This window comes from Sinocyclocheilus rhinocerous, unplaced genomic scaffold (assembly GCF_001515625.1).
Source record: "Sinocyclocheilus rhinocerous isolate Xijiao unplaced genomic scaffold, SAMN03320098_v1.1 scaffold1364, whole genome shotgun sequence".
In the NCBI taxonomy this organism is placed as follows: Eukaryota; Metazoa; Chordata; class Actinopteri; order Cypriniformes; family Cyprinidae; genus Sinocyclocheilus; species Sinocyclocheilus rhinocerous.
Window position 1 is genome coordinate 1,051,444 of NW_015627534.1, and position 13,984 is coordinate 1,065,427.

General features: G+C 36.5%; 1 protein-coding gene across 1 annotated transcript in view; it reads left to right on the top strand.

Annotated features, from left to right (window-relative positions):
- Positions 1-1,880: 1,880 nt before the first annotated feature.
- Positions 1,881-13,984, top strand: part of LOC107728268 (MAP kinase-activated protein kinase 5-like) — a 17,518-nt gene continuing 5,414 nt past the window's right edge. Inside the window, exons 1-8 of the mRNA XM_016538388.1 lie at positions 1,881-2,584; positions 7,161-7,234; positions 7,949-8,024; positions 9,378-9,475; positions 9,603-9,756; positions 11,170-11,250; positions 11,731-11,918; positions 12,335-12,455. Coding sequence (XP_016393874.1) covers positions 2,549-2,584; positions 7,161-7,234; positions 7,949-8,024; positions 9,378-9,475; positions 9,603-9,756; positions 11,170-11,250; positions 11,731-11,918; positions 12,335-12,455 — 828 coding nt within the window. The 5' untranslated portion in view covers positions 1,881-2,548. The remainder of the gene's footprint in view (positions 2,585-7,160; positions 7,235-7,948; positions 8,025-9,377; positions 9,476-9,602; positions 9,757-11,169; positions 11,251-11,730; positions 11,919-12,334; positions 12,456-13,984) is intronic.

Sequence of the window (13,984 nt, forward strand, 5' to 3'; positions counted from 1 at the left end):
GATGCTTGTATAGATTACAGAAATGTTATATTGTAATGTTATATATATAAAACATTTCTGTCCCCCTCACTTCTGAAATGATGGCTACGCCCCTGCCCTACTCTGTTATCTCTCTGACTTAAAAAAAATTCTCAAAGACAACTGTTTTGTTTTGCACACTTGATATTTTAAAGTGTCACCCCTTCATTGCTGTGCACATTTTTTCTGCATCGTGAATGATTTGTAGATTGTACACACAAAAACTTCTCTGTATTTTTGCATATTTCCCATTAATTTCCAATGGCGGTCATTTTTGACCGCGAAACAACACAAGTGTGACTATTATTTTTTACGACCATTTAGCTTTTTCGAATCAAGTCCACGATTTTATTTTTATATATATATATATATTTTTTTTTTTTTTGTGGTCACATAGTGACTGCCATAAAAGTAATCGAGTTTCGCACCATTCTGATGAAGTAGCGATTTTTTAAATTTCAAAAAAAAAATTTTCCCGGTCTAAAATCCGAACAACAGACCGAACAACACCAGAGGGTTAAAAAAGTTACTCCGATAATTCGTTGCAAATGTAAAAGTAATGCGTTACTTTGCTAGTTACTTGGGGAAAGTAATCTGATTACGTAACTCGCGTTACTTGAAATGCCTTACCACCAAGCACCAACAATGTTTATTTGTGGATCTAAAAGTATTCCTAAACAGTGTTGGGGAAAGTTACCTTTAAAAGTAATGCATTACAAGATTGCGTTACTCCATAAAAAAGTAACTAATTACGTTACTTAGTTACTTTTTATGGAAAGTAATGCGTTACTTTACTAGTTACTTGGAAAAAAGTAATCTGATTACGTAACTTGCGTTACTTATTTGAAAAAGTAACTCAGATATTCTCTTGTAAATAAAAAAGTAATGCGTTACTTTACTAGTTACTTGGAAAAAAGTAATCTGATTACGTAACTTGCGTTACTTATTTGAAAAAGTAACTCAGATATTCTCTTGTAAATAAAAAAGTAATGCGTTACTTTACTAGTTACTTGGAAAAAAGTAATCTGATTACGTAACTTGCGTTACTTATTTGAAAAAGTAACTCAGATATTCTCTTGTAAATAAAAAAGTAATGCGTTACTTTACTAGTTACTTGGAAAAAAGTAATCTGATTACGTAACTTGCGTTACTTATTTGAAAAAGTAACTCAGATATTCTCTTGTAAATAAAAAAGTAATGCGTTACTTTACTAGTTACTTGGAAAAAAGTAATCTGATTACGTAACTTGCGTTACTTATTTGAAAAAGTAACTCAGATATTCTCTTGTAAATAAAAAAGTAATGCGTTACTTTACTAGTTACTTGGAAAAAAGTAATCTGATTACGTAACTTGCGTTACTTATTTGAAAAAGTAACTCAGATATTCTCTTGTAAATAAAAAAGTAATGCGTTACTTTACTAGTTACTTGGAAAAAAGTAATCTGATTACGTAACTTGCGTTACTTATTTGAAAAAGTAACTCAGATATTCTCTTGTAAATAAAAAAGTAATGCGTTACTTTACTAGTTACTTGGAAAAAAGTAATCTGATTACGTAACTTGCGTTACTTATTTGAAAAAGTAACTCAGATATTCTCTTGTAAATAAAAAAGTAATGCGTTACTTTACTAGTTACTTGGAAAAAAGTAATCTGATTACGTAACTTGCGTTACTTGTAATATATTACCCCCAACACTGTTCCTAAATATGAAACAATTCTAACCCCATATGCTACTACGGTAAAGACACGATACAACGCGACCGCTCGCATTATAATCATTCAATTCTAACAGAAAATCGCCTGGTAATATGCCGCAACTTTCAGACAAGAGATAAACCTCACATTACGTTCAGTGCTGAGCTCCTCTGCGTTAGGTGGCGGAATGCGCCGGGGTCGCTGCTCGCGCGATGTGGCGCGTAACAACGAAGAACAGTCTTCCCCAGCTCAAAGGTAGCGCTAGCACCTTAGCAGACAAACCTAGGATAGTATTTGGACTCTCTGGTGCTTTTCAAGACACAGTTGATCGCTGAACGCTGGGTAACGCTAGGAGAGCGAACATCGCAGGATTGAGGAGATCGCGGCGCGTGTAGAGTTAGCGTCTGCTGTGAACGCGAGCTTCAGAGCTAACCGCTGCATTACCGACGACTAATTACCGCTTTTATCGTCCTTCACCGGTTTCGTTGCTCACTTGTCAAGAACAGCGTGGAGCAGTTGGCAAACAGTGGCTGGAGGAACGGCAGCCTCCACGGTGGCTAGTCTGTGAAATGAATGTGTAAGATGCTAGCCGAGCACGTCTAGCCTCAGAAAGTCGCGTCTTTATTGCTTTTCTAACCGTCTGGTGGGCTGTCACTCATTGCATTTAAATGCCAGTTACGCAAAGGCGCAAAGTTCATCGGACAGCATGGGAAGTGTACATAAGAAGGCATCTTAGCGCTTAGACCTCGTTCAACGTCCAGATTTAGGGAAGATCGCACCTGTACGAGCCTGTTGAAGCCAAAGAGTGAAGATCTGCGTGTGTCACAGTCAGCATCATGTCTGAGGACAGCAGCGTGGACAGATTCATTAAGGTAAGGCGGCGAGCTAATCAACAAAAGCCACCGAGTTATGTCTTTACATTTCTGTAACTTCTTACACCCTAATTTCCATTAAATGACACGTGTCACTGTCTACGGGAACCGCTGTCTGCATTATCCTGCTTGCTACATGGCTACTAGCCAAAAAAATTCAAATAAAATATCAATTTGAGTTGAACATAGTACACTATTTTATCGGTGTTATCTTCAGTGTTGGGGGTAACGCATTACAAGTAACGCGAGTTACGTAATCGGATTACTTTTTCAAGTAACTAGTAAAGTAACGCATTGCTTTTTAATTTACAAGAGAATATCTGAGTTACTTTTTAAAATACTTTTTTTTCCAATTTATTGATTGACAGCTCTGCTGTCCCCATGTTGAGAGAAATCATGAGTAAGTGCAGAGGTGTTGTGTACGCTGTGTAAACATGATGCTTACTGTAGTTCTAGACTAAATGTCAACATGCATTTACTCAAAATCGAACTTTTTTATTTTAAAAACAAACAAGCAAGCCCTGTCCAGATTTAAAAAGTAACGCAAAACTTTCCATAAAAAGTAATTTAGTAACGTAATTAGTTACTTTTTTATGGAGTAACGCAATATTGTAACGCATTACTTTTAAAAGTAACTTTCCCCAACACTGGTTCTTAAAGCTTCCACTAAGAAAAAAGTCAGTTTCAGTAAACAAAACAATCCGCCTAGTAATAAGACGACCACTGTGTTATTACGGAATATTACTGTATTTTTATTAATAATGAAGTCGTCCGAGGTCACGCGCGGTGGCGCCATTTGTGTTTGAATGAAACGAGAGCGTGACGTAAAATACATGAAAGGGGTTCTAATGATTCGAAAATGTAACGCATAAAGAACTAGTGCGGGATTTGCAACATTACAATGAATGACATGAAGGTACAGAGAGAGAGAAAAAGGTTAGGCTTTATTTTAAGGTGTCCTTTTTTGAGTGTAATCACACTATTAAGTACAGAGTAGTGATAAATAACAAAAAGTGCATGTTGCTTGTACTTATACATAATTTACTGTTGTTACTATAGTAAGTATATGTAGCAAGTGTTACAGAAAACAAGCATCCCCCTGTCTGTATGACTAAAAAACAAAACATTACAAGATTATCATCCATTATGAATAGACAAACTGTTCCTACGCGTCCCGTAGCAGTGTCCGGAGGCTGTAAACAGCGAGAGATCATGAGTCAGGCGAAGAGAAGAATAACATTTAATGAGTATAATAGTACATTTGCAGAGCCGGTGTTACAAAATAACAACAATACCATTTCTTCTATGATATCAGTTAGGTTATTGAAACAGGTAAAACTGAGTAATGAGATCTCAATCCAATACCAGACTGAATAGGAGCGTCTAAAAACAGGTGAGACACTGATTCAGAATCACACAAAGGACATTCTGGTTGAGTTTCTACGAATTTAGATAACGATAAACTACATAGTTTACTCTGTGGTTTGTTGAATTTTGTTAATTGCAGGATTAAATCAAAACATATGTGACCCTGGACCACAAAACTTAAGCGTTGAAGTGTCAATTTTTCAAAATTGAGATTTATTTATCATCTGAAAGCTGAATAAATAAGCTTTCCATTGATGTATGGTTTGTTAGGATAGGACAATATTTGGCCGAAAATCTGGAATCTGAGGGTGCAAAAAAATCTAAATATTGAGAAAATCTCCTTTAAAAAGTTGTCCAAATGAAGTTCTTAGCAAAGCATATTACTAATCAAAAATTAAGTTGTGATATATTTATGGTAGGAAATTTACTAAATATCTTCATGGAACATGATCTTTACTTAATATCCTAATGATTTTTGGCATAAAAGAAAAATCTATAATTTTGACCCATACAATGCATCTTTGGCTATTGCTACAAATATACCCCAGCGACTTAACACTGCTTTTGTGCTGCAGAGTCACATATAGATTTTGGACACCTGAGGGTCAGACAGCGGCTCCTTCCGGAACAACACGCAGATGAAATGTTTTCTATTTCTCTCTATCATGATACATCTCACCTCATCTATAGTTATGTATCAGTGCTGGAGAGCGTCCATAATCATGTCTGCTCATAATGAAGAGGAGGTGACATTGAATGTGCCGCTTCAGGCAGAATCTTTCACAGTTTAACGGGCAGACAGTGATTAGCAAGTGCTTGACATCGGGCCGGTTTACATTTGGAAGACTCATGCGTTTTCAGTGGATCAAATAAATCTGATCATGAACAAGCAGACTTAAATGGCCTCTGAGGTGCATTCGAGACGGATCAGATCAGGAAAACCACATTCCCGTGACTCGTAAATGGATGTGTAAATTTTATGGTAAACTAATAAATGACGGGAGGAGCCTAATCATTCAGTCCTGTCAATCTCCATCCGAAGCGTATATAACAGCAGTCATTGAGCCGTTAAAGTGACAGTTCTTCCGGCCTCTCATCTCCTCCTCTAGTCGTTATATGGGGGTTTTGTTCAGAGTCTCGGGATCGAGCCCTTCATTCAAGCACAGAAAGCCAAATTCATGATGTTTACCATGAGTTTTCCAGCCTGGCTCTTAGACACAGTCACAGCGCTTCTGCAAACACACTCCAGTGCTTCTCATTAACGCTGATGATCGCTACAGTATTCTCTCCCGCCAGCGCTGCCTCCTAACACGGGCTTTCATCTCCAAATCAGCTGATGATAGACAAAATGCAGAACATAATCTGTTGATTCTTGTGAAGTGATTTGGCTTATAGTGTGGGAATTGTATCCTTTTGGAGTCTAAATATCCTCATATGCTCTAACTAAAGCGGTTTTAAACGACATTTTTCTAAGTCTTGTATAATTATTATTCATTCAGTATTTAATGAGTTCATATAAGTGCCTATTGATGGTCTTCTTGGTGTAGTTTTTGTTTATCTATATTAACATTTGTGCATTTGGCAGATGCATTTATCCCAAGCAACATTTGACCAGTTCATGCAATCCCTGGGAGTCGAACCCGTGACCTTAGTGTCGCTAGCACCATGTTCTAATGCTTGAGTTACAGGAAAGCTTTTCACTCAGCAGTCTTCTTGAGCTAAACAGCTAAACACTTCAGCATCACTCAAACTAAACCTGTATCAACTACTCACAGCATTCGATTTCTTTATTAAAAATCTAAATATTGAGAAAATCATCTTTAAAGTTTTCCAAATGAAGTTCTTAGCAATGCATATAACTAATCAATTGATCTATTTACGGTAGGAAATTTACAAAATATCTTCATGGAACATGATCTTTACTTAATATCCTAATGATTTTTGGCATAAAAGAAAAATCGATAATTTTGACCCATACAATGTATTTTTGGCTATTGCTACAAATATACCCCAGCGACTTAAGACTGCTTTTGTGCTCCAGGGTCACATATAGTAATTACTATTATATAGCATTGCAGTAATTATAACTTAAGGCAAGGCACTACAGATCTGACCGTACATTCCCCAAGACAGTTGCTTTGTATGACAAGTTTCCTGAAATGTTATGTTTAAATATGCAAATAAGTCATTATCTAATTAAATGCACACTAATTTGCATACTTTTCCAGGACAGAAATCTGAACACTTGATAAAGCCAGATTCAACATTTTTATTTCATTTTGCTGACATATTGGAGTTGAGGGATTTTACAGAGGGGATTTGTATCACTCCATAAATCAGAAAATATTGTCGACAATCAAAAAAAAATAAAAAATCGCCATGGTATATATATGTTATATAACCGGCGCGAATTATATTTGAACAAACCCCTCTGTAAAACCCTCCAGAATATAGATAAAACTGTAACGTTTAGTGTATGCTGCTGAAGTGGAGAAAAACTCACAGCCTTTAATGATATGTATCGTAATTGAAATCTACAGACACAAATAGATAAAGTGTAATAAAATAAACGCTTAAAAATTTATTTTGGATGTTTTATTTACAATAGTCGGAAAGATGACATGGAAGCAAAATAGTACAAAATTTCAAAATTCACCAGTGCCTTGCCCGTTTTTATTCTTGTTTGTAAGGACATTAATTTCCAGTGTGGTGTGACCCTACTCAGAATATTAAACTTTTTTTTTTTTTTACATTAAAATACTTTTTTTTTTACCTTAATTTTAACAAATGCAGTATAAGCATTCAACATAGCAACAGGACCTTTGAATGCTGAATTCAGTACACTGGCAGTACATTTGACTACACTAATTTAATTTTTCACCTACATTTCAATTTAGTTGGTGTCTTGTGTCTGACATTTCCTGTTAAATACATGTTATTACTACTGCATTTTGTGCCGGTGACTTGTTGCATCATAACTCTTTGAAAACTACTAGCCATGGATTCTGCTGTGACTCTATCCTTTAAATATGCTTTTAAGCCTTTTCAGTTTTATGCGTCTCATGATGCACAATGAAGAAATCAACTATTTGAAAACAGAGGCGAAGTAACCAATTACATGTATAATAATTATGCATACTGTTTAAGTCAGGTCAATCAGTGTGGATGAGTGTATCGAATTAACTGTTCCCAAACACTCTTGTTACAGGAGACCTCCATCCTGGAAGAGTATAACATTAATTGGACACAGAAGCTGGGAGCTGGGATCAGTGGTCCTGTGAGGTACAGTATGCTGTTATGTCCAGTTTGAAGGGTATTTTGAATGGTAATTTTTGCATATAAAAATGACATTCAACTGTAAACACTATAAACTCCTCAAGCAGAAGTAGTTATTTCCCACTGTATGAACGCATTTCTGTTTCAGGAAATATTTCTGATTCGTTTCTGGAACAGAAATCAACTACAATCGTGGGGGGAAAGCATCAAGGAATTATTTTGGGTTAATCTTTTTTCAGCACATTAATTTCTCAATCATGTACTGCACTGCATTATATGTTTTGAAACTTCAGAGCGTTCATCATAAAACTAAGCATTTAAATATCATCTTACTAAGACATTACTGGGAAATAGAGTGACAACTGAGAAAAATTTTTATGTAAGTAGTCTCGTATAATATCTAATTGATTTACATTACAATCTATCAGAATTGCATCTTACTTTTTGGCCACATAAATATCAACGTGCACCAAATTGCATATTTTCGCTCAGTTTGGGCCTCTGAATAAAATGGATGTTTTTTTTTTTCGTCCATATTCTCACTTTACCATACTATATGAGCCATAAAATCCTGATGGATCAAATATGATTCTCAACAAAAACACATGAACTTCTCAATAAACTGTTCCATTTAAAAACAATAGATTTTCTGACTATATTAGGCTTTACAGAGTTAAGACGTTAACTAATGTATTGCTGTTTTTTTTTTTTTTTCACCAGGGTGTGTGTGAAGAAGACGACACAAGAACGGTTTGCCCTAAAGATCTTGATTGATAGACCCAAAGCCCGCAATGAGGTAGTGTGTGCCGTTTGCATACTTTGGTTTCTTTTATTTGAAGAACATCTATATCATTTGGTGTTATAGATTCAAGGCCCCGATATACTTCAGGCGAAATCGAAGAACGAACTGGTGTGACATCCTTTCAAACAAAATCAGGCCAAAACGAAGTTCGTTTGCAGTTCGTTTCGGGAGTTCGAAACAGCTTGCCAAACCAAACTTTCCGAAAAAGTTAACTCCAGCTGGTAAAGACCTTTGAACTACCATTGGTCCGTGGCGATGATGTAATAGGTTGGTGTGGTCTGGAGCTCCGCCCTCTTTGACGTGGAAATCTCTGGTGTATTTCCTCTGTTGAGTCTGTCGAAGTCAAATGTCCGTGAGTAAAAGCTGCTTTATATTAGAAATTGAAGTGTAATTGTAATCGAAATCAACACTGACACTGTTTTTTCATGTTTAAAGGCACACTATGTAAGATTTTCGTAATAAAATATCCAAAAACCACTTGCACAGTAGGGTTGTTACGGTGAGGAAATTTTCCCACCGGTTAATCGACGTGTGACAACACCAGTAATATCGGTATCACCGCGGGGGCGTTCTCTCTTTTCCTGGCTTTCCTTTGCTTTTAAATAGCTTGTAAAAGCAGCGTGCACATTTAGTGATTCTTTTCCCGCATTTTTACAGCGTTGTGCATTATAACCAATCACACACGATTCTGTTGAGCTTATGAACGCAGCGGCCAATCAGGTGTTCAGATGAGTCCTCGCTGAAACACCAGAGTTTTGTTGTTCAGTGCGCGCAAATTCTCTCATCATAAACAACAAAGTGCAGAGGTACGTATGATGTATGTAGGAGATTCATTCATCAAACAGTGTATAGACAGCTTTACTGATTATAAGGGGAGTTTTTTGAGAGTGCTGTACAGACTGTACAGCTGTTTGGCTTAAAGCAATCTATTGTATAAAGTGCTATATAAATAAACATGACGTGACTTTACTTGACTGGAGTGCTGAATTGCAGAGCTGGTGCAAACATATCCACATCGCTATGATCAGATGCTTTCTTAACTGCTGTTTTCTCACCGCTGTCATTTTTGTTGTGTGTTTATTTTGTTGGTGAGAGGAAAGCACGTGGCACATATTTGCATACTCAATCTACACCCCACCTCTGACAGTGCGGGGGTGTTTGAATGTGTGAAAACACAGTATACTGTCACTCAGCCTTTAGGACTTCTTTTTGCTCCCAAGCGAAGAACGAACGAATAGGAACTTCGGTTGAAGTATATCAGGGACTTAATAAATTGAAATGTAGACTTTACAGAACATCTCCAAGTGCAGCTTTAAATTCTCTGCTGTGATTTATTTTTATTCGCAGGTTAGGCTTCATATGATGTGTGCCTCTCACCCCAACATTGTGAAAATAATGGAGGTGTATGCCAACAGCGTACAGTTTCCTCATGAATCCAGTCCGAGGTAGTGGAGTTCAGCAGCATCAGTGCACACAACACAGCACTTCCTACATGTACAGTACAAAGAAAATGTTTCTAATGCTCTTAACTATCTAAAATAATCTGCTGTTTTCTGTGCTTCTCTCTGATAGGGCAAGGTTACTGATTGTCATGGAAATGATGGAAGGTGGCGAGTTGTTCCACAGAATCAGCCAGCACAAGCACTTTACAGAGAAGATGGCCAGTCAGGTCACTAAACAGGTACAGGCTTCACAGTTAAAGGCCTTACTGTTGAGTAAGGCTCTGGTCTGGAGATGTAATACAAGTAATATTATTCTTGGTGATGGAATTGACTGCTCTTTTCCTACAGTTAATTTGGGTAACATAGCAGCTCATTTGATGGTGAAAGATTACTATTAGCAGCCAACAAGAAAGCTATAACGTGAAAGTTGCTTCAATCCGAGCCTTCACCAAAGCCTGATTGGTCTAGGGCTGGGTGATAAACAATATCATATCGAAATTGCGATACATTTTACAATGATAAGCTCTGGACATTTTTACTCGATATGGATTAATCTAACAGTCCATCACAAAGCCAAAACAGACGCGACACAAGTAATAAGTCTGCGTGTCTCTGTGTGAATGAAAGGCACGGTTTCGTCTGATACACAAACTCACGTGACGCCCACTGTGTTCAACGTCTGCGTCTCGATATATGAGGACATGAACGCATGAACTTCATCTCCAGAGCTGATCTGAGAGTCACTTCACCAGCTTTACAACGTTTACTTTGAGAAAAACTACCGTCAAACACACACTGAAACTGAAAGTTGAACGGAAAGACCTTCGCAGCAGCCCGTCAAAATAAAAGTTTGGTTTAACTTGAAGAAATTATGACAGAAATATATTACTATTGTATACATAAATGTAATTCTTAAAGTAGTGATAAATAGTTATTTTATAGTTTTATTTTATTAATAGTTAAGGTACTAATAGTTATTTTGGTGATAGTTATTTTTTCAAGTTTTTTTCAACAAGTTATTTTTTCAATATAAAAAAATGCAATTGTTGTAAATTAATTATTTTTAAAATATTGATTAAATTGTTTTTTTTTTTAATAAATTTTATTATACACCATTTTTGATGATGAATTTGTATTAATAAAACAGAATAAAAAAAAAACGAAATAAAATGAAAAAAGAAAAAAAAAAATCACTAAAAACAAACAAAACCGAATTTATGGAAAAATAACATGGATTTCATGGGACTCAAAATTAAAAGGAGCTACTTTGTTGAGTTTAATTGTGAACAAATGAGTTATGATAAAATTCATTCTCCCTCCCTGACAAACAACAAACAAATGTGGAAAGCATTTCCTTCCCAATTAATGGTAATGTTAAATGAATATCGCGATAAATATCAGTATTGTATGATGTGGAAAAAACTATTGCGATAATATTTTATCCCTATCAATATCCAAAACATGGAGAGAATGACCTTCTTATTAAATCTATGGATGGATAAATGTTTGAAGTGCTTGGAAAAATGGGTGTCCAAACCTTTGACTGGTAGTGTGGCATGGCACATTAATTGGTCATTTTTACAGTGTTTTTTTTATTCCTTCTTTGGATTATGTTCTTACCAGCCACGCATGAAATCTTTGATCAGTCCGAAAGTTTGTGATTTAATTGACAAATGTGAACTAACTTTCTTCAAAAGGTGCTGGAGGCTCAAAGACGCCACCAGAAAGAAAAGTCTGGAATTATACCTACCTCACCCACACCTTACACATACAACAAGGTAAACTTTGTTATTCAGTGTTATGGCTTGTTCTTTTGAACAAAATCCATCCTATTATCATCTGTTTGATGTCCACTTGTCGTTTTTACAGTGCAAATATTTAAATTCTTGCCCACTATCGTATTCTTCCTATTCAGTCACAAGAATAAGCTTTTGAACCCTTTGAAAATATTTGGATTTCAGCATTTATTACTCAAATATTTTGGTCTATATGCATGACAGTGACTTTATTTTCCCCTTCAATCTGTGCAATAATTAATATTTATTACTTTTGGACAGGCAAAATATGTACACATTTTCAACAATTAATTTCTTTTTCTGTAGTGGGCCGGGTTTTTTAAATTTTTTATTTGTATTTTTTTCAGTTTCATGTTTTTCACTTGCAGCCTAGTCACAAGACGAACTGACTGAAGCAGTTTCGCTCGCTAGCTGTAAAGCCAATACATTCTTTCTTTCTTGCTTTTCTCTTCCGCTCTTCAGAGCTGTGACCTATGGTCCTTGGGGGTGATCGTCTATGTAATGCTCTGCGGATATCCTCCGTTTTACTCCAAACACCACAGCCGCACCATCCCTAAAGACATGCGCAAAAAAATCATGACTGGCATCTTTGACTTCCCAGAGGAGGAGTGGAGTCAAATATCTGAAATGGCCAAGGACATTGTCCGCAAGTGAGTGTCTTTTTATTTGATCAAAACATGCTTTCCTCCTTATTCGGGGCCAAGCACAGATTGTATTGATTCTGTTACTTGAGTCTTGAGTCTGTGGCAGCCTCTAGATCTATATGGTAAAAAGTTGTGAAATTTGGCACAGTGAATAAGGTGAGTGTTAAAATCTTTGTTGCATATTTTGATGTCAGTTGCTCAAATACTCTAGTGCCACTAGGAGTTTAGAATTGTACATTTATGCATTTAGCAGACTCTGCTTTTATCCGAAGCAACTAAGATTGGTGACTATTAACCAACGTTAGTTTGTCTTTAAAAAAAAAAGAATGAAGTAACTATGTATAATTTGTTAAACTTTTACCCAATTTTAGTGGTGTAAACCACTGCTCACATAAAGATCTGACATATTTTGTTGCATCAAGGCTACTTAAAGTGAAGCCGGAGGAGAGACTAAACATAGAGGGAGTTTTAGCCCATCCCTGGCTCAACTGCACTGAGGCGCTGGACAATGTGCTTCCCTCTGCTCAAATGATGATGGACAAGGTGAGCTCCAACCGAAGACAACATTTCAAAGCTTAGTTGAGTCGTATCTGCCAATGTTTAATGCACTTGTTGCAGACACAGCCCCCCCCCTGGAGCAACGTTTTCATTTATTTTTAACGTTATCTTCAGTACATTTAAAATGTGGGAGGGAAAATGTATCGTTTAGTTGAACTTTAGTATCTTAACTTTAGCTTTGATCTAAGTTGAAGCTACACTATGAAACTTTGGGCAAGCATCTGCGACTCTGAAAGACAAAGAAGAAACATCAAATACCGGGTAAACAAAAAATGCCCACCATTGTCTTGTAAAGTTGTATTGTTGCTGCCGCTGCTTGTGTGTAATGACAGTTACAATTAGCTAAGAGAAACATGCTCTCTTGACTTCTATTTGAATTTCTGCATTGCTTTGACATTTGTCTTCTTCGACTACTTTGTGAAAGCAATGATCCATTTGTGATGTTGCCACCCAGTGGATGTGCCAGTTACTGCCAAGAATTCCAGACACATGCACAGATGATGCATTCAGACGCACAGATGTCTGTGTATCCAGAAAAGTTTGACTGCACACAGACTCTTGAAGACAAAATGCATGCACTGTGCATGAGATGCATTATCAGTCACCGACACTAAATCACTAGATTAGCCTTTGTTTGGCTACGTTACAGTAGCTCAGCAACATTTGCACCCTTATGACTTTCATTCAAAGCTTTTGTTTGCGTTACACAAGACACAAACTGTCACTCATTGGTGATATAGTGTGCACATGTGTGACATTTGATTCTGTTGCAATGGACGTCCAGGTTATTTCCACATTGTTCTATCTGTAGAGCGTAGGGTTTCTGCCTCACGTAAATACTGCTAAATAGTACTGAAATCCATTCCAGTAAAGCCTGTGATTGTCCAGGTAATTTGCTGTGCGTATTCAGAATTATGTGGAAGCTTTGATATTTGCTTGATAGTGTGTTGTTTTTGTGTGTGTGCAGAAACCTGAGCTGAATGCTGTGAAGGGAGTGGAATTGTGTAGTGTTTGTGCATGTTACTGGTATTTCTGAAATATTTTAACTTGTTGTGCCAGGATTTCATATTTATTTATATTAGGGATGTTCATTTCGGTTATTTTTCCTAACCGACAACCGACGCTCGTTAACCGATTAAATAATAAATTAAGAAAATTAATGAAAAACTGTGCAACAAGTAGCCTAGTACGCAGAGTTTCAGTTCATTTTTGTGCTGCGCAAAAAGAAACCAAGACGGCAGAAAGCGGCATCCTATTTTTCTTTAGTCTTATTTTACAAAAGCACAAAGATTTGTTTTTATTGTGAATGTACACAAATAAAGGCAAATCTTTTACAATTCCGATTATCTTTATGACTAAAAGGAGTAGTTGCTTCCACTGTTAGAAGGAAAAAATTAAAATGATTGCGCCGCATGCGCGCACACAGTTAAGCATTGCTACCTTGACAATGCAGCCTGTTCATTATCATAATAAAATACAATCAGTCAAACATATGGGGCAAAAAAACGCCGCGC